The 21,661-nt window shown below is 46.5% G+C and overlaps 1 protein-coding gene across 3 annotated transcripts in view; it reads right to left on the reverse strand.

The window, feature by feature from the left end:
• ZC3H3 (zinc finger CCCH-type containing 3) overlaps positions 1–21,661 on the reverse strand; it is a 334,659-nt gene that overhangs the window by 75,099 nt on the left and 237,899 nt on the right. For all 3 annotated transcript variants that reach the window (XR_004644830.1, XM_034763723.1, XM_034763722.1), the window contains exon 9: positions 15,668–15,799. Coding sequence is in view for 2 of the 3 variants with exons in the window: in XM_034763723.1 (XP_034619614.1) it covers positions 15,668–15,799 (132 nt within the window). In the remaining variant the exon portion in view is untranslated. The remainder of the gene's footprint in view (positions 1–15,667; positions 15,800–21,661) is intronic.

Raw genomic sequence — 21,661 nt, forward strand, 5'->3', positions numbered from 1 at the left:
GCCAGGGTAAGAACCCTGGCAGGCCGGGCCAGTTTATTTACCTGCTGACTCAGCAGGTAAATAAACTGGCCCGGCCCGCCAGGGTGCTTACCCTGCGAGCCGCATGCCAAACGTTGCCGACCCCTGCACTAGATAGTTATAGGTTTCAGAGTAGCAGCCGTGTTAGTCTGTATCCACCAAAAGAACAGGAGTACTTGTGGCACTTTAGAGACTAACAAATGTATTTGAGCATAAGCTCTCGTGGGCTACAGCCCACTTCAGCGGATGCATAGAATGGAACATACAGTAAGAAGATATATAAACATACAGAGAACATGAAAAGGTGGAAGTTGCCATACCAACTCTAAGAGGTAATTAATTAAGATGAGCTATTGTCAGCAGAAGAAAAAAAGCTTTTGTAGTGATAATCAAGATGGCCCATTTCAGACAGTTGACAAGAAGGTGTGAAGATACTTAACATGGGGAAATAGAGTCAATGACCCAGCCAGTTAAGCGTTTTATGGCCTCATCAAGTATTCAAAGTGCCATAGGGAAAGGAACATGACCGCCATCCCCACACCAGCAGGAAGTCAAGAAGTCCCACATATACAGCACAAACTCTTCCCTAAGGGAAGCACATTTGCAGGAACATTAATGCTCGCTGTGCAGTCTCTCTCTCTCACACCCCCCCCCCCCCCCCTTGTTTTCTTTGTAACTCTAAGCCCCAGCCTGTCAAAATGCTAGCACTAGCCGTTAACCTGGAGCAAGGCACCAGAGAGCGGTGTGCACTTTCCTTCCCACTTTACCAACACCTCCAAACCCTGGAGCCTCAGGCAGAGCCCTCTGAAATAACTACAGTTTCCGGGAAATCAAACAGTTCCTGGGAAGAGCTCTGGCTTCTGCTGCTAGGGAGCATGGGAGGAGGGAAAGAGCTCTAGCTTTCCCATTAACCAAAAGGGCAGAGGCAGAGATCTTCGGGCTGGCATAGCCTTCTGGGGGTGGGGATGATCAGGAATGGTGCACACCACCACAAGGGTCATCAGAGTTGGTGGTAAAAGAGAACAGCAAGAAACAGCAGCCACTAATTATTTAAAACAGATTTCTAATTAGCATCTTATTAATTAATAGCAATTCGTTGTTATTCATTATACCTGCGGCGTTTCTATCATCCAAACATCTCAAAGTGCTTTACCAACAATAATTAGACAGGTCTCCTGATGCTCTTGGAATAAGATGGGGATGACTTCACCCATCTCCAAGATGGAATATGACAGATGTGTAACAGAGCCCAACAATAACAATACTTTAGGACAGGAAGTGAAAAATAATGTATCCAAACGAAACTGCAGGAGGAAATTAGGGATGGAGAATGTAATTACAGAGCTGGAATTTGGCCAGGAACTCCTCTGTTCTTGCAAAAAAGTGCCATGGGAACTTAAATGAGCCCACATGCTCAGGGCCTTGGCTTTATGTCTCAAGCAAAAGATGTCTCTGCCAGTAGCAGAGTGCATGCTAGCAGCAGGCTGAGGAATTAACTCCGAACCGATGCAGAGGAAAGAGAGCCACCTATTGAAAAAGGAACACAACTTCCCTGCAGAACATTGGTGTTCCTTGGTGATCTCCCATCGAAGATGGTGATAAAGCACAGCACTGCTTAGCTTGTGGAATCTCAAGAAATTATAGAACAGAGTGGAATACCTGTAAGCCACAGAAATGAGTGAATACAAAGGAAATTTATACTAACGGAGCGCTATCCGACAATGTTGTTGGCCGACCGTTATAACACAATGACCAAAGAGGCACAATGCTTCCAGTTAGCTGACAGCAGAGGACATCAAAATGGGGTGGGACAATGTAACCCACAACCATCTTCATCCTGCCACCCAAAGAGACTGGGGTTCCCAGAATGCAGTGCTCCATCTTGAGCCAAACAGTGGTTATTTGTTTAAAAATTCACCGTCAAGGCATATTACTGATAGCTGCGGCTAATTAAGCTAGGGCTGATTTTCCTGGAAGTGGAGTGATTTTAAATTTAGCGTGTTAGACGCATCTGATAAATGTTATTAAGAGTCTGTGAAATTTCCAATCAAACAGGAAAACTGTGCTAAGACTTGATAGAACTAGATGGATACAAAAGAGAATGAGGTTTGAGCCCCAGCGAAAGTCACCTATTGAAATTGTTTGCAGAGAATAAAGCAGTTTGCTGCTAAACCATAAAACACTGCATCTGGGGATGTGGATGGTTCTCTTTAGAAGTGGTAGTTCCCAGAACAGACTAATTAGGAAGCACTGGTTAACTAAACTTTATTGGCCAATGGTGATCTGTTATAGTTTTATGTAAATAAAATCCTGTATAGGAATGTGAGACCCATCCCTTAGGTGACTCCTTTCAGAACCCAACGTTTCTAAATTTAAATGCAAACATCTATCGCTGGCCTCTGATATAAACTCAAACTAGACCTTTTTTAAAAGGTGATTGGGGACGTTGCTGGTGTGGCAGGTTTCCTCTGGGAACAAGACCTAAAACCACCTGACTGGGTAAAAAGCTTTAAAGAGCTGCATTTGTATATCAACCTGCTCCACCTCAATCCAGACCTGCAGAGCGAAGACTACGTTTGTCCTGGACACTCCATACAGCGCTGCCAAGGCATTTCAATACCAACGTGCAATAGCTTTGCTATTCCACTGCCCTCTGGCTATCTCAGGGTCTCACCACTACACTTCCAGTCTCTGCTGGTCACAATGGGACTCAAACCTGTGCTTAGTGTGACAGCACAGAGCTACTAGACAGGCCAGGTGCAAGAAAGAACGAGCTTGGAGATTTTCATCAAACTCCAGCATGGTTTGCCAGTTAGCATCTTCTACCACCGTAGAATTTGCCTCAGGGTTAGGCTCTGCCAATAGTATCGGATGAGCAGTGGCAATCTGTTTTAAATAGTGTTCTTGTTCTGGACAGGAAGATCTCCACTTCCCCATGCTGTATTCCAATGCACTTCCCCATGTGTTTTCACAGGAGCCTGGTTGTTTAATCTCACCATGTCTCAGCGTTTAACAGTTCCGGAGGGGGAACAATGTACCCACAGGCTTCAAAGCAGCTGATGGAAACAATATGAAGATAGGTATTTAATGCACCACACTTGCTAACCTACACCACGGGGGAGTGGGGGGAGAGCTTATTTAATAAAAACAGCTTTACAAATGCAGCAGTTGAGGGAGGCAAAATTTAACCCACTTGTCTTTGCTCTGATGTGCTGTGGGGGGGTGGGGTGACTGACCACAGAAAAGCACGTCAACAACCCAGGATCCAAACTCCCAGTCCTATAGATTTTCCCCCAGTCGCTGTGTGTTTTGGATGTGTTGCGTTTAGATCAGTGGTTCTCAACCCGCGGCCCAATTAGTACCCAGCTGTGGCCCAGCTCAGCTATGTGCTAAAGCATGGCCCGCATGCTGGGGTCCGCCAGGGTCCCGGCTGCCCAGTGTGGAGGGGTCTGGGGCAGCCGGCCGGCAGCGCACAGCGGGGGTCCAGTCTGCCGCTGCCCTGCCCAGGTAACGCATTGTGGGCTGCACGTATAATAAGTTGAGAACCACTGGTTTAGATTGTAAACTCCTCTGATACTGGGTCTTATTTCAAGGGTCCACAAATATGTTGCTGTCCATTCAGCACAGAGGCTGTTTCACAGGTCCCTCCCTACCGCTTCACAAGGGTGAAGATCCCCCTCCCGACACACACCCACAGCAGCCCATTCACCATTGCGTAATAGCTCCTTTGCACCTGCAGCCCCACCTGGAAAGTTCATTTCAGGCAAGTACTTAGTGCATGTGAGACAGCTTTTAATGCGATACAAGGGGGGGCACAACGAGGAGAGTCAGCGCCATCCGACTCGCCCGCTCTCTGGACCACCGGCAAATCATCCTTGGAGCACAGTTTGAGAACTGCTGTCTTCTTCTAGTCCAGCCATGGCACAGCTCTATTTAAACCACATCCAGGGGTGAAAGTGAGGCGGTACGGGCCAGCCGGCAAGGACCCGCACCAGCCCGTATCCAGCCCACATTAAAGTTCTGCCGAGGCAGCTCTTTAATGCCCCTGCCCCCTTTGCCTCCCCCGTTGGCGGCCCTGCTGGTAGGGTCCGTACTGGCAGGGCCGCCAATGTATGTGTGCGTGTGGGAGAGAGGGGTGTGGGGGCAGGGGGAGCAAAGGGAGCAGCTGCCCCGGGGGCAGCGATTTAAAAGGGCCCGGGGCTCCAGACGCCGCTACCGCAGCAGCGGCGTCCAGAGCCCCGGGCCCTTTAAATCACCACAGGAGCCCTGGGCAGCGTGGACCAGGTGGCCTGGAAGGACTGGCTAGGGGTGCTGACCCCCAGCCCCACCCCTTCCACCTGAAGCCCCGCGCCCCTTCTGGGGGCCGGAACCGCCCCAGTCCCATACCAGTAAGTGTCCTGAGTTACTTTCACCCCTGACCACATTCGTCCATAGACGCACACATTTATAAACATATCACTTAAGATTAGTCATCCAGGGCCAGACCCTCAGTGTGGGTAAGTAAATATAGTTCCGTCCAGACTGATTTACACCAACGGAGGATATGGGTCTCAGTATATGTAGCACACAAACCAGCATCTAACTACTACAGTGACTAGCGTTCCATAAACACCTACGACCGATCTGCTGGAACAGCGCCATCTGGTTCTAGTTTAGACTGCACATTCCTCTGATCAAGGCTGGAGTCTCTCTCTATGGCTGCACAGCGCCAGGCAAACAGAGCAATGCTAGGCTAGAATAATAATGGTGCCTGCTGGAGTGGCAGCAGTGGATATGGACGTCCTGACTAGCCTGCCATAACCTGACACGTAAGACTCGAGCTGGAGGCCAGGAAGACGTTCATGTCCAGGGCTCGGATAATGGGACAGTCCGTATGTGGAGCAGCTCCATTCACACGTCTGTCAGAACAGCTGCCGAGGGAAGGCTTTCAGGCCCTATCAATGGAAATGTTCAGAAAGAGATTAGGTGGCGCCCAGAGGGGGTGGGTGAAGAGCAGGGCCTTTCATACACATTCATCACTGGCGAATATTCTCACGAGAGAGTCTTCTTGTGGCAACCTCGCCACCCAACCCCTAAGCCTACATGTAGGCAACAAGAGTGCTTGGTTATGATGTAATGGAGGGGCAGCATTAAGCAGCGACTATTTTGGGTTTTTAGCTATGCCTCGTTTCTTATTTATCTTTAACAGCATGTCAGCTGTTTACTCCCTCGGGTACCTTTATTAATACATATATTAGCCTTGTGGTCTGCAGCCCTCCTGCGCTCAGAACTCCAGGTCACTGAGCTGTTCCCCATGTGTCTCCTGCCCTCTCTCATCTGGGTCTCATCTCAGTGCCCAGGTTGAGCATGGCTGAACTGACATGCAACAACCCACAAAACCAGGCAGGGAAGGGCTTTTGGCTTCTTTGGTTAAAATAGTCTCTGGAAACTCTAAAGAAAGCCCGGGACCAGGCTGTATCTAGCAAAAAGCATCTCTGCCTGCAGAGCGATGGACTCTTCCCCACTGAGACAGAAGCAGTTTCACAGTGAAGTTCAGACTGAATGACATATGGACTATAGCTTGAAAATCTCTAAGGAATGACACGCTATAGATTGGACATGCCCTGCGAGGTCTTTTCCAGCCCTTTGCGTGTAAAGGGGTCATGGAACAATTGTTTCCTGCTCCCCTGTCATTCTTCTCTGAAGCATTGGGTAGAAGCAACTGTCAGAGAGACAAGATATGACTGGATGGATCAACCCTGGTGCGATGTAGCAATTCCTATGTTCCTGAAAGCCAGCACGTTCCTGATGATGGGAGAGAATGTGAACCATGGCAGAGAATTTACCATGGAATGTGAACCATGGCAGAGAGTTTACCATGGAACATTATCACATCATAAAAAGTTCCACTCCAGATGTGGATTCACATGGTGCTAATTGCCAGGAGCAGCTCACTGGGAATCCTCAAATCCTGGAGCAAGGGAGTCGGTGAGTGTTACATTCTTTTTCTCGTATGCAGACTTCGGGGCTCGATGGCCAGGTTCCGTAAGCAGAGAACAGCCTCTGTATCAAGGGAGGCTAGGTGTTGTAAGCTGTTCTCCGGATGTCGAGTTGGGCACTCTTCCACCGTGTGAGTTATTGCCTGCAAAGCTGGACCATAGTAGCAGCAGGGAGAGGAAACTGGGCCAATCCAGTGCATAGCTGTGGCAACTTCGGAGGAGCCAGAGCCTCTTGAGCCTGATCAAAGGTGGACAATCACGTGGACAAGGAGGCAGTGCAGTGATGGACTCCTGAATGTACTTAGTGTGTTAGACTCTTTCCCAGCGATGCTTCCAATCTATACAAAGGTTGTTTTCAGCCCCTTTGAGCTGCTGAGCGTCCATGCAGGGGAAAGGGCCAGAAGCGGCACTTGTCCAGGACTACGTGAGCTGCTGTAGCAAAAGGGTGGAGAGCGCAGCCGTGATGTCCCACCCCTCTCCGCACGAGTGGGATTCCTCCCTTGGATACGAGCAGACCTACGAACTGGCACTGCATGTTTCCTGTCCAAGAATGCGGCATTGGTCAACAGCAAATGTGACAGTTTGGTTCCATCTGTCACAGCTCTCCAGGCAGATGGAACAGTAATGGCATCTCCTCAAAAGTCTGGTGGAGTTCTGGGAGCTAGCGCGTACAAACTGGAGGTTGGTGTAGAATTCAAGGAGCCACTAATAATACAGGTTGCCAAATCCAGCTGTGACGACACACTGAGTGTGGCAACTGAGCCCCAAACCACAGAGCAGCCACAGCTGGAGCAAACAGCAGGGCCAGTACAGATTTGTGGAAGACCGAAGGATCTGCTCGCTGGGTGGTTCCTGCTAGTTTTCGTATCAAGGCAGTACGGAAAGAGATCTTCATTTTCAAGTATTCCAGGGGAGGCTGATATGTCAGGCTACAGTTGAGGTTTACTCCCAAGTATATGACAGCTGTTTGGAATGGCAGTAACTGTCCTTGTACATGTACCAAGAGGGGACGACTGGCAAGAGCGTTACATGAGGACTGGAGTTATGCAATCATGAACGGGCTGGGAGACGTGTGTGCGTGAGCTGCACACCAGTGAATGGTGGAGATTTGCAGAGGTGAGTGGGCAGGAAGGATCCACAAGACAATCTCTCCACTAAGCTGCTGTGCAGACGATGACCTTTCTGCACTTTATCAGCAAACTGTCGGTGACAGATGAGAGGCAGAGATGGAAGGGAAGACCACACAGTACCGGTCTCGTATTTCATTTATTTTTCACGTGGCGGGGGCAGCCCAGGGAAGGAAATGAGTACTGACCCTGGTATAGTGGCAGTTTAAAGTAGGATTGCAGAAACCTACTAGAGACCCGCTGGAACTGGTACAAGACCCCCAGCAGGAGCCAGCAATCTGCATACTCTTGCCCACCCCCCGTAAAGTTAACCCAGGCAGCAAATTAGCTTTCGAAGGGATTGGGGGTGGGAAGGGAGTCAAACTTTGAGAAAGGGTGGTCACGTTACAGACTGATTCTGGCAGGGGTGGAAACAGAGAAAGGAAGAGCCGGTATCTCCACGGTCTAGCCACACAACTGTGCTTGGCACCAAGCTTGGTAGCATACACAAAGATAGTTCAGGAAGGGTGCATACAGAGTGAACGAACATGCATCTGAAGGGATGGAAGCAATCAGATGCCATATTGCCAACCTTAACCATTTAAAAATCATAAGATGAACCCACAAAATCATGAGATTGATTTATGAGATTTTTTTTTTAAATAATCTGGGTTCTTTGTATTTGCCTTCTAGTTTATGAGCCTGTAGGGTTCATGTTTTCAAACTTTTCTGTACAATTACGAAGACTAGAAACTTACGTTTTTTTCAAAAAGGGAACCTGAGATTCTGACATATTCACAGGACTCCAGAAGTTGGGGCTTTAAGTAAAACACAACATATTGCAATATTTGCAATAAAATCATGAGAGCTGGCAACACGTTTTACAAATTCATTTCTGCTCTTATGAAGCCAACAAACACATCAGTACTTACACAGTGAACCGTGCACTTAGGTACTTACCCATGTCACATACACAGATCAGTTTTAGCTATGACTGCCTTCAGCCACCAGAATGAGAGGGTTCATCTTAATATTATATGGACCTGTGCTCAGGTGCCAACGTTTCTAAGGGTAGAAGAATGCTTTACAAAACTTTATATGACTAGACATTTTTTCATGACTTCAAAAATCCAATTCATACTATTTGTATTTTTAAATTTCAACATTCCCTTGCCTCATGCTAGTATATGGGATCCAGGAAGGAAGATGGACTGGAAACAGGAAGTGAAAGTTATCAATCTAGCTTCATTCCCCAAGCCTAGTAAAGGGTAAGAAAAGTGAACAGGAGGGTGTGGTGCTTAATGATTAGAGCAGAGAACTTGGAATTAAGATTCACGAGTTTTAGTCCCAGCCCTGACAGACTCACCATTTGCCCAAAGGTTACCTGGGCGAATAAAGACTCCCCTTCAGGCTGACCCATGGAAAGCCATGTTGAGTCCATCGTTCCTGGAAGCTGCTCTTTGTATGCATGTCAGTTTTAATGTCTAGCCTTTTCTATTTGGTTTTGCAACTGCGCACAACTCAGAAGCAACCTCAGAAGCTTCCATGATGTTCTGTTAACATCATGACCCCCATTAGGTCCCGATCCTTCAAACTGATTTACGCCCATGTAGAGTCCCACTGAAGTCAATTGGGCTTAGCATGGGTGTTGGGGGCTATGATTTAACACCTCAAACATGCATGTGCAATATTTTTTTATTCCAGTCACCAGACCCTTTCTCCAGAGTCCATTCTGCAATACACAGACAGACTTGCATTCTGCTTTGAATGGCATTTCACTCTCTCAGGACTCAGCAAAAACTTCACTGTAGTCCATTATTTTCAGGCACCCAGCACTCTGGCATCTGGCTTCTTGCTTTGGTGTTTAATTTAATTGCTCCCAATAGAGAGAAATAGCACTCAACCTCCAACCCCCTGCTCCACAGAAACCTGTCATGGGAAAACCCTCCTGAAGCTATGACCCATAGTCAAACAAGTAGCTGACCGAAAAGATATGCCTTTTGCCATGCTGAGAAGGCCGGTAAATACAGACTCTGATCTCCAGTCCTCCAGAGCACACCTCTAAGAATCACTCAGCTAATGCCAGCTATCATGATGGGGCATGGAGAGAGAGGCAGTCTAGTTTCTAAGGTAGGACAGCGTGTAATATGGAGAGGGTCTCCATAATATCACAAAGCGTAGAGTTAAGATACATGCAGCATCGTGTTTATAGCTGATTGTACTATCAGATAGAAGAGCTCCTAACACCATAGGTGCTGGAACTAGGGGTTCTGAGGAGGTGGCAGCACCCCCGACTTGGTTTCCATCATATACAGGTGTCACAGTTTGGTTCAATGACTCTCAGCACCCCCGCTATCCATATTGTTTCAGCACCATGAAATCAGAAGAGAAAAGTATGTACAATTATACTTTCACTGACTGCTTAGCCACCATGATATTTGTTTCTGTGCTCCCCTTTAGTAAGTTACATGTACGCCCTAGCATGGGTCTTTCCACCACCACGACTTAATGCCTTTGCTTTGTTAACTCAAGGATAGAGCAATTGGCTAGGAACCCTGAGATCCAGGTTCTAGACTCACTACTAATTCCATCCTGTATATTATTAATGGTGTGTATAATACTGCCTTATTAAAGACTTGTGTGTACATTTGTATAAGAATTGTTCCATCTTTAACAGATCAGATGACTTCTAATCTCTACGATTTACATGACTACAAATGGGAAAACATGTTGGCAATTTGGGAAAGAAAGATTAGGGCTCCCTCATCCCATCTCGTTTCTTAGCAGTTACTGTTTAAGTCACATGGCAGAGATACTGTAAAACAACTGGCATAATTTTCATTAAAAGCTCATATGTGTATGCACCGTGTGCAGCCCAAAGCTAACCTGGGAGATGAGCAAAGGTTGATCTTATCATCCTGAGTGTTCTGGAAGAAATTCTGAAAAGTACTTACGACGAGACACTGGAAACAGCGTGCAATAAATTATAAATAATAATGGATATTTTTATGGGCATCTAATAAAAATCAGAAGTGGAACTTCTTCAGTGAAACACTGTGAGGTACACATGAGGGCAGGGAAGAGCAGGAGAAGCAGCTTAGAACCTCGGTACCCAAACAGCTAATTTTCTAATCACTGAACATCCTTTTTTACCTTTATTTTTACATGATGCTACATCGACCCCAACCCCACTTCCTTGCCTTGTCCTTTTACAGGTAAAATTGCAGACGGTTGGGCTATGCTGCAGCTCGGACACAGAACGAGAAGCGATTTACTCTCCGCCTAAATTATTCAAAAGAAAAGGGACTGCGCATCTTTAACAAGCCATCATTTTATGAAGCAAGGTTAACATTTTTACTTGATTCAGTAGAATATTATAAACTCTCTCGGGTCCATTTGAGGACTTTCTTCTTGGAGCAAAAGAAACAGACTCAGCACTTTTTATATTATTTAGAGAATAAAATTAACCCTCAATGGCCCAAGCTGGTATTACTCCTCCCCAGTTAAATATGGCACGCTCAGCAATTTCCCCCCCATATATAATTACAGGCTGCTATCCATCATCTGTAGGAGAATGCTTTTCTGACACTCCAGAAGTGACGCGGTAAGCACTTTTACTAATAGAATAAATATTCTAAATATCTCTTTTATATTTTCATTTAAATTGGAATATTTTAAAATAATTGTACACATAGTGCCTGGATGGCTAGTACTGCGTTTAGAGGGAGATTGCCAGATTACTTTATTTCACCTGGGAGGGAACGTTTACTCTTCACCCAGTCCCCTCCCTGTACTGCTACAAAATGTAATTAGGCCAAAAGGTTAATTTATTAGCATTTTTCTCCTCTGCTGCTGCTATTCCACTCACCTTAGAGCTCTTCCTTTTCGCTTTTCTTCCTCCCTTTTGATGGTTCTGCTTTGCAGTTCTCTCTCCTAGGGAATCTGTATATTTCATGCTGCTTTAGCAAATCCATCAGGCACAATCCTATGTCACAGCAGAACCGCCACATGGTCTGTGACAGTGCATGTGCCTGCTCCATTCATGGGGAAACAGTGGCTCCCTCCCCACACCGCAGAATCTGAGCACCTGTTGCTCCAACTCTGCCTCTCTACTCCCCCACAACAAAATGTATCTCTACCCACCCTCAAGAGAAAAGCCCACAGCCGCAGTTATGGGGTTATGTCCTGGGAGCAAATTTACTGGAGCCTTCATCCCTATGGGGCTGGACTCCACTGCTGCAGAAACAATCCCAGAGCAGAGCAGCACATTTCTGGATTGTAGCCTTGTTTGAAAGAATTGTAACCTCGACCAAAGGCCTCCTCAGGCTCCATTTCAGAGCAGCGCATGCCCAGATATACAATGGTTAAGTCCCCAATGGATGGTAGCCTAAAATGTAAGGGGGGAAAACTTCTAAGACCAACAAGTGTGCAAAACTGTGCCTAGGCAAACACTTATTCACCTGTATCTATGAAATGCGATAAAATAAGGTCATCCTGCTGGGGTGGCGCCCTGAGGTTTGGCAGACCCAATATCAACAAATTATTACTTCACTAGTAGTTTGTTTTTCAGCCGAAGAGCCAGTGCAAAGCACTGTTTGCAAAGTTCCTGTCAGGTTTAAATATGGTGTCCAGGTTCTCTAACTAGGAGAGGTGGCTTTTCCCTGAACTTCATACCTGACAGCATATACACCTCCTTTTTCATGAACGAAAGCAGCTGTGGCCAAAAAAAACCCCTTTTGGAGGCACTTATCTGACATCTTTTCTCTACCAAAGGCTTCCAAAACATGTCCTATTATGAGGAAATTTCATGGACAGGAGTAGACGACTTTTCTTGGCAGCCTAGGTGAACAGACGCTAACTGAATACGTGTAGGATTCTACAGGACAGAATGACATAATGCAGACAGTAGTGTCAGAAAACCCACCGCAGTAGCCTACGCTACAACCGAACAGGCAAACGGTTCAGATTCATAGTGAAAGGGCATAACGAAGCGGGGGCTGGATGTTTTTCAGAATCTTTGCCGTTTTCAGCGAAAGACATTGTTTATTCTGTTTGAAAATTAACTGCCCAATTCTTTATGAACTATGACTTCCTGCTTCCAGAGCAGGGAGGGCTCTCACATGACAACATCCTTGGAAAGCATGGTCTTGCCTAAAAGGGTTTGAGATGAGAACGAGAGGACAAGAAATGTCGGTTCATATCCTCGCTCACTACAGCGGTAAGAGATGGGAGATGAAAGGGAAACTGTTATATTAAAAGGTGAAGCAAAGCCAGCAGAATTAATGTGAGCAGATTGAAGGGAACCTTAAACAAAGAAAGGAGATCTCTAGCAGATACATCTAGCTCTCGAGTTAGAAAGCCATAAGGGTTCAGTACTGCAGGAGGCACCCTGCAACGTTCTACAAGGCTGGAGCTTGTGAAAATGTCTCCAATCCCACAAAGCGCGGGTTTGAAAAGCAGTATGACTGAATGGATGGGAAAGGAATTACCACCAACCTGCCTTTCCCGTCCAACAAATCTGCAACAGCTACAGGCAACATTCTAAATGAGAGGGCTCTCTCTGAAAGACACATTTGTTTTCTGTCTAATGAACGTTGAATCTCAAACAGTGGCAAATCTATGGTCTAGGAATGCAGCTGGAAATTTCACAAGATCAGGCTCTCACCAGAATTTCAAGGACAGAAATATCATAGAAATGACCTCTTCTCTTAGCATGTCATATTTCTACTTCTTGCCCCAGCTGAAGCTAGCAAGTGCAAACACAAACATACCAAATTCTAAACAGAAGATGTTCCCTGAATAATTCTGAACTTCAACAATAGTTTGGGGCAAGTTCTGGACAAATGATCAGGTCTGGTCTTACTTGAGTCAAAGTGTCCATCCTTGTTTGTCTGCCCCCTCCAGGCCAAAGTGCTAAATACCCAATGGGAAAGCCGTGAGCCATGTTAAAAGTGAAAACATGAATCTCTTGATCACATAGATATGATGTTACCTCAATGTGGCATCAGTTTGAAGCCTATAACCTTTTAACAAATTAATACCTTATAGTTACTGAATGTGTGAGAGAAAGTTGGTCTATTTCAGTACTTCCCAAGCCATGGTCCATGGACCACGAGTTATTCAGAGTTCTGGCTGGTCACATGGTACTGGCTCTCCTTATTTTCATTTGCTATATCACTTTAAGACCATCTATAGACATATTCAATACTTCCCTGATATTAAATTTCCCGCAATTGCAGAAGTTGCCTTAGGAATGTTATAGGATCAGAGGGGAGGCAGTCTCTTAAAAATTATGTGATGACGACGGGAAGGGGGCACTGGCCTGTGAGATGTTGGATGGGAGGAGCTGGAGTCCATGAGAGATGCTCTCTATTACAGCATGGATTAGACCACGAAAATGGTTGGGATCCCCTAGACTATAACAGCCATTATCTGGCAGGAGACTTTAGACTTCTAGAGGATTGAGTATTGAGCTCATTGGTTTTATCACAGCTTATTCAGAAAGCTTTGATCACCCTGTTTAAAATTCATACATTCAGTTGTGACACTTCTATCACAACCATTTGATTTTCTACAGCTTCCTCTGATTAATGGAAATAGAAATTAAAAATCAGTCAAAATGTATCAAAGTTCAGAGTGTTCAGACCTTTAGGTAAGACTGAAGATCACGTGCATTTGTGAATGATCTTATAATTATTACTTTGTTAACAATAATTAGTTAGTTTTACACTGTCACTCTCATACTAGAAACCTGACTTAAATTCCTTTCTATTTTTGCATCTGTAAATAGCTGCTGGTAAATTTTGCAGGTGCAAATTCATTTGCAAATAACATAAGTTAAAAGTATTCGTGTCCGCATCTGTGCCTGCAATTAACACAGTAAATACAGTGTCGCTTCACAAGCACCTGCAAAATTGGACTCGGTTATTTGCTAGCACAAAGTGGAGGCCAAGGTAAGATGCCTTTTAAAAAGTTATTTGTGTAACTGAGCCATGTAATTGCAAAGACCCCATTGAAAATCACTGCAGCTTTTAGCCAAAGCAGCAGTAGAATGAACAGAGCTACGTAGTAGTATGTAAAGCCACGTGTCTTGGCACAGTGGGGAAAGGGAAATACTGCGTTCAACCAAGCCACGTAACGGCCGCACAGAAAAGAAAGCTCTATAAAGCTGTGAAGCAGACAAAGTTCCTGGTGACTAGTCTAACCAACAGCACAATTTGGGTGAAGAGGAGCTATGCAGGCACAGAATCTGAAGAACAGAGCTCTCCCGTGCATTCCTGCGAGCACAGGTTTCCCTGGAGACCAGACGGGGCATCTCAGTGACTCACACTGTCTCCAGTCCAGCCCTTTGAGCAGGTTTTGGGAGGTGGAGGGAGAAGCATTTCTGCTAAGCTCTGGCTTTACCAAGTGAATCTTCGCAGCCTTGCCAAGGACAGCATGTGGGGAACAGAGACGACGCAGGCTCTAAGTAACTGAGAAATTAAGTAGACTTTGGACCTCTGGGTAGCATACTCCTTAAGCAGCAGAGAGAGACCATGGAAGGTCTCAGCGTGAAAAGATGTCAGACCAAGCTCAACTTTTATTTCTATTGCATGCTGCCCAAATCACTCCTTTTTAGACGGAAGTTTCTGAGACTTCTCCATGTCTCTCTCCAGGATGACCATGTTCCTTTATGCTGCTGCTCTTCCTACGCATAGGGTCATCAGCTGAAGTGTCAGGAGCTTGGGGACAGCTTTGCACATCCACTCTAGATATCTATGAAGCCCACTAGGGACCTCACTATGTCAATCTGATTAACATAGGAGGCATCCGGACAGGATGGTTATGGCCACCAGGACAAAACTGGCAGACAGATGGCTAGAAATGCAAGTTAAATTTCCCAAGTCCTATGATGTTTCACAACACTGAGTTTTCAACGAGGAAGGGTGGCCTCAAAGAGACAGGGCTTCAGGTCTCACCTCTGCCACAGACCTCCTGTGTGTGCCCTTGGCGAGTCACATAGAACCTAGGCATAGAGGTTCTCTCTCTGTCACAGGGAAGGAATAAAACCTCCCTTTTCCCACCCCTTGTCTGTGTTATCTACTTAGATTGTCAGCTCTTCAGGGCAGGGACTGTCTCTTACTATACATACAGCACCTTTCACAGTGTGGCACCGATCTCAGCTGGGCCTTTAGGTGCAACGGTAATACTATACAACCGACAACAAACAGCACTAAGTGTTGGAAGTTTTGCAGAACCTCTGAAGAATTCCACCCTGGTGGCTCTGATAGGAGAATACACTGATGGCACCATACTGCAGCCCCTTTGCTTCTTTTCTCTGTGTGTGAGGAAACAGCCCTTTTGCCCATAAACCTTTGGAAATGCACAGGGCTGCTGTTCATCATGTCCAGGTGTTCCACAGCTTTCAGCTCTACTACTCCCCTCGGTGTCATAACCAGCATGAAAAACAGCTTCTGGGTTACCAATACACCTACCTTCCCTCCTGCAGGGACTCAGCACCGCCTAGCAATCACAGCAGTCAACTGAAACCGAGAAAGACGCACCGAGAGCCAGTCACCTCTTTACCTTTTCGCCCAGGGGGCAGTAGCCTTTGAGGAAATCCTGGCACACTTCAGCTTTCCTGGACACGTAGACGTGGCTGTAGGGGCAGTCGCTGTTGTTGCAGATTCCTTTCAGGAAGTATAAGCACACTGGCATCTGCAAGGGTAGAAGACGATCAAACGGTTACCCCTCCCGCGTAGATTAGGAGCCGTTCCAACACCCAGAACTGAAATAAAACCATGACATGCATAAAATTAAGATATGCCTTTTGCCAGCCACTGATCCCGGGGGTATTTTTAGATCCTCTATCGGTCTCTTGCAACAGAGCTCTCTGACATTACATGGTCCCAGTGTATACACGCAGGGGGCACACACACTGCTTTAGCATCCTTCAGGCTAGCTCCGGATGGGGTGGAATTAATGAAATTGCAATCGTGGTGAAAAGTGCCCCTTTACAACACAATGAAGTGATGGGGGAGTCGCTAATAACTCAAACGTCACTGGCGGGGCCTTACGGGCACAAGCTCCGTGTCAGACTGAACTTCCTTTGCCTCCATAAAGCGGCCAACGCTCCCGAGTAACCTTGAATTGGAGAGAAGCAGGTTGCTGCTCTCCAAATTCTTGCAATGTTTTTAAGCAGAAGTCTCACTGTCCGGGGCTTACACGTCATTTTCAGGGAACACAGAGTCGGGCATTCCCTGAGATGGAACTTCAGGAATCTCAGACAGCGTGGTCCTAAAACAGAGGTTCTCAACCCAAGGGTCATGACCCCCCGAGGGTTGAAACAGAGGCGTCTCACCTTGATCTTTCCCATTGCTAATCAGGTATGAGGGGGTGGGCTAGAAGGGAAAGGGCCCCATCAAGGGGTCCCGGGATGGAGAAGGTTGAGAATCACTCACACATTTTAAATTTTTCTTTCACCAGCAACTGTCTCGCTTCAAACCCAGATTTCAGAACCGTTTTCCCTAGGTGTGTGACCTGTGGTGACCTAGGCCACTGGAAGTCTTTGTCTTGGCTAGAAAAGGAAGAGGATACACACTATAGTGTATGTTTCTTTGCTTTAAAAGGCGACCATGGAGCAGAATGCCATGGGGAACACTGAAAGGAAAAGGACCGGTCTGATTCTTTCCCCAGGGCTCTCTCATTCTGCAGTGACATACAAGTGTGTTAGACAACCGGTGCCTCAGATCTGCAGGCAGCTCTCAACAGAATGCACATTCCGGAAGTCATTCTTTACAGTCGTTTTGCGATACTACAAGCGAAGTGAAACGGTGAGAAATCAAGGATCCTTATGGTCATGCCTCAAACCACAAACTTTCCCTTCACACAGCTGTTATAATTAAAAACAAATTACCAGTCTGCTGTGATATTTCAGATTTTTCAGTCAGCGGCTACTGCATTCAACTTCCAAAACTGACTAGCCAGTTACAAATCTGTGCGTTAGCCCCTAAGAGAATGTAGCCCTTTGGATCTGTGCCGATCCCCTATTCGCAGATAGCAACGTGCAGTTTCCGAAGCTGCTGTTCTGGTCCATTTGTCCTCCCCTCTCCGTGCTTTGCTCTTCATTCCTGATCCCCCCCACCCCACAGACACACACTGCTCACCTAAATTCAAAATTTACTTACTGCACGGCAGCATATCAAGCCCTCAGTTCACGGGTATCATCTTATTCCTGCAGGTTCAAACATCCCCAACCCAATATTTACAATTCTGCAATAACTGCAGCTGATGTTCTATGGAAAAGTCCATTTCCCTGAAGGACAGATTAGGGTTTTCACTAAATGGGCTCACTTGAGAGAGACACAGAGAGGGGCGGGGGTGGGGGAAGCAGAAAGGAAAGAAAACAAAGGGAAGAGTTTATTTTTAATTGTCTTTTAACTGCAGACATTAACATAAAGGACAAGGCTCTAGGGCTGTCTTTTTTGTTGGTGGTGGTGGTGACCGTAAATGATTCCTTTAATGTAGTTTTTGATATAGAACCCAAATTAGCTCTAATAAAAAGGGATAATAAAGCCGGCTCTTATACAAAAATAAACTCCTCCTAGCTGTCAAGCCTGAACCATTATCAAGAGGAAGCCACATTCTCATTTCAATTAACCTTGTTTGCACCCCACTACGTCCACGCAAATAACAATAACATTAATTCAAGGCACTGGTGCGGGGCCTCCATATTAGACAGCTTTGAATATGTACATGCTTTGGAGCTGGCAGCTAATGAACCCGAAACTCAACGTGAATTTCCAAATTGCTCACAACAGAGTTTTGAAGCTCTATTAGGGAGAAAAATGCTGATTCTTTTCAAGTTCCTCAAGGGGAAAAGCTGTTGTAACAGCAGCATGCCTCTGCCCAAGTCCTAGCCTCTCGCTAACCTTCATTCGCAAACCCATTCATTCACACTTACTGTTCTCCCTAAATCATCAGGAAGAGGCAGGGCCTGCTTCTCCACACAGCCCCACCCCACAACCCAACAGCAATTTCAGATCCACTCTTGGCCAAGCTGGCTTTGTTCTGGATGCCTGCTCCTCAAAGGGGCTGCGGCCGAACCTGCATCCCGCACCTTTACCTGCCCTCCTGTCAATACCTGCCTCGCTTTCTCTGCCATTGATACGGTAACAGCAGCTTTGCTTTTCAGACTGTACGCAGGGTACCAGTGCAAATGAAACTGATCTCCCTCAAGGTCTACTTAATCCTGCCTCAACACCGGGGATGGACTAGGTGCCTCAACGCAGGGGATGGACCTCTGGAGGTCCCTTCCAGCCCTACATTTCTAGGATTCTCCCCTTACCAGGACAGCAAAATACCAAACTCGTCCTAATCTCTGCTTTGGACAGCCCCATGTCGTGCCTGCCATGTGATCTAGGCTAGAGGGAGTATAGCTTATGACCGGGGAGAAGAATCTGCTATAACCCAGGGACCAATTGGTGCCAACTGGCAGAGGGCACGGAGGGTTTTACAGGGATATATACATAATAGTTCACCAAAGAGTGGCACGAAAGGTCTCTACCGAGAGCCAGTAGCCCGTTATACTCATTACAAAACGTACATATGGATATGATTTCTAAAGTTATGCATCTATCATGAAAATTATGTTCTTAAGATCATGGAGTCAAGGCCCGTCACCAGGAGGTGACATATCTCAGACAGGTTCCTTTCCGGCAGGAGATGCCAGACACTGATCTCCCTGTCCGATCATATGTGTATTATCTGCCTCCCAGTGGAGACCTATTTGCATACTGAGCCAGGTGCCAGTCAAAAAGTTGTGAAATCTAGAAGAGAAAATCTATAGGAAGAAACAAAACAGTGGGGGAGGGAAGTGCCCTGTTTACAAATGAAGACAAAGGATGGGACTTGTATATCTTGGAACGCAAAGGAACACACTGGGTCCTTCACCTAGGAGGTAAGCTGTCCGTGTGTCTGTCTCATAGAAGAAGGATCCATACCAAGCCTGGCTGTAAAAGGCTGCAAGGACTTAGGGTGAGCACTATTCTATAAGACATGAGAGTAGCTAGTTAACTAAGTCTAGCTTATAGAATGTGTGTTATGATTTTATTTCATATTTAGCCATTTGTTTCCAATACATCTCCTTGGTATCACTTGAATCTCTGTGCTTTGCTAAATAAACGTATTCCTGTTTTCACCATAAACATTGTGATGTTACACTCCATAATCTTCATGGAAAGATTGTTATGATATGAATATGGCATAACTAAGATATGTTTTGTGCAAGATGGGTCATGTGAGATATCATTGGAAAGGTTCTGATTTACTGAATGTGATTATCCAGTTTGTATGCATGCATCATTTCTGTATCTAAAGGTAGGAATACTGACTATGTAACAATTACAACTGTGTGTGTACTTGGGAAACACCCACCAGACAATAGGCATCAGCCTTGATGGGCTATTAAGGAAGAAACCATAAGACTTTGAAAATACTAATCTCTCTCCTTCCTGAGAAGCTGGTACATTGCTTTGACACTACGAGGTCAGGTGGTCATGTCACCTGGTACTAATCACCATCTTGGACTTCTAGGGATTTTCCACTAAAAGGGGGGGGAGAGTTGAGTCCAGGCTGGAGAAGGGATCTGGTCTGTGAATACGGAGTCTGAAGATTTAAGCTGCCAGCAGGGTAGCTAACCTTCACGAATTTCTGCATCCTGCTCAGAAGCAACATTTAGGGTGAGAAATTACTTCCTGAAACCAGTCTCTAAGATCTTAAGCTTAGTATGCATGTTTTGTTTTATTTGCTTAGTAATCTGCTTTGTTCTGTCTGCTATCCCTTATAGACACCTAAAATCTGCCTTTTGTAGTTAATATCTATCATGAAAGTTATGTTCTTGAGATCAAGGCATCAAGGCCTGGCTTTGTTTATTTTAAAACCCAGTTTGTGCAATTTATAAACGGGGGGGGGGGGGGGGGGGGGGGAAGGGGAAGAAGTTGTGCATATCTTCCTCCATATTGAGGGAGGGGGCAAATTTATGAGCGTACGTTGTATAGATTTCTATACAGCGCAGGACATTATTATTTTGGGTACTTCCCAGAGGGGAGCTGCACTTGAGTGCTGGGCGATTTCCTAGCTGAGTCTTCTCATAGAGAGCTGCCTGCAGTCAGTCAGTCAGTGAATGAGTGAGTGCGTGCGCTGCCAGAGGCCGGAGAGCCTGATTCAGCAAAACAGGGAGAGGGAGCCCAGGCTAGTGGAGCAGGCAGGCTCAGTGAAACCCCAGTACATCAGGTGGCATCCCAGACTGGGGGTCCAACCAGTCACAAACATATCTAAGTGCTGCATGTTAAGCGGAGTGGTGATCTGAGGCGGAACTGGTGAGCTGGGGTGCACTGTTTCTTTCGAAGCAGCGAATCTGTGAACGCTGTGAGCATCTAGCACACCAGGGGCTGGATGCCCCAGGGAGATGCTCGGAGCGCTCAGGGGTTGGAGTTTGCCAATTGCTAACCGGTAGAGAGAGAGAGAGAGCAGGGCTGGTAAGGCCTAGAGGGGAGTGCTTGTATTGCCCGTGGCTAGTGGAGCTGGGGAGTTGACCCCTGACAGGCAAGCACAGACAAGGCTTCCTCGTGCCCAGGGCAGGTGGTAGTGAGGTGCCTCCCAGCCCTGGATGTCCCTGAAGCGTGACACCTGCCCACCATGAGGCACAAAGGGCTGGACAAATTTTGAGCAGAAGGTTAATAAAAATGGTCCTGGTTATTTGTTCTGTAGAGGCCTGTCACTGTGCACCACACGACGTGTCAGAAGAGAGGGTCTAATTACCTATCTAGGAACTTCCACGGCCATATTAATCTCACAATAATTAATGGAGCAACTTTTGCAACATCCCTGTGTGGTACAGAAGGTCGTCCCCCTTTTACAGATGGGGAACAGAGGCACAAAGCAGATGAAGTGATTTGCCCCAGGTCACATAGGAAGTCTGTGCCAGAGCCACAAACTGAACCCAGGTATCCTGAATCCCAGCCCCATGGCCTAACCACTAGCCCATTTTTCCACCACTGGGTAAGGTCCCCAAGGAGATTTCACGTTACCTCAGACCAATATGGAACAACAGCTCACATGTGAAAATGAGCAGGGCTTTTCTGGTGGGGCCCTGAGCATCTCGCTCCCACTCAGAAAAACAAAAGGTAAATCAGAGTAAAATAAAGGGACCGGCTGCAAAATCCCATGCACCATTCACAGCCATTAGACTGCTTATTATCTAGTAACCAACCAACAATGCACTAAGGTGCTTTCAACAGAACAGCTTCTCCCACATAAAGGCTACAAGCAGAGCAACCGCGCCATTGTCCCGAGAATATCGTGCCCATGTGCACGTTCCACTAGGGGCTTCCACAGCTGCAGTAACTTTTCCACTGACTAGCCCGTCAGCTGCAGCAAAGGACCAACGGGCGCTTCCTTACAACGCGCCGCAGCATCCACCGATCACGCTGACCTAGAGCTGCCACGGAGACGTCAGCAGGCAAAGGAATGCTCCGCTCACCTTGCCAAACTGGGGGATTTTCAAGGGCGGAAGCAGCC

This window comes from Trachemys scripta, chromosome 2 (genome assembly GCF_013100865.1).
Source record: "Trachemys scripta elegans isolate TJP31775 chromosome 2, CAS_Tse_1.0, whole genome shotgun sequence".
In the NCBI taxonomy this organism is placed as follows: domain Eukaryota; kingdom Metazoa; phylum Chordata; order Testudines; family Emydidae; genus Trachemys; species Trachemys scripta.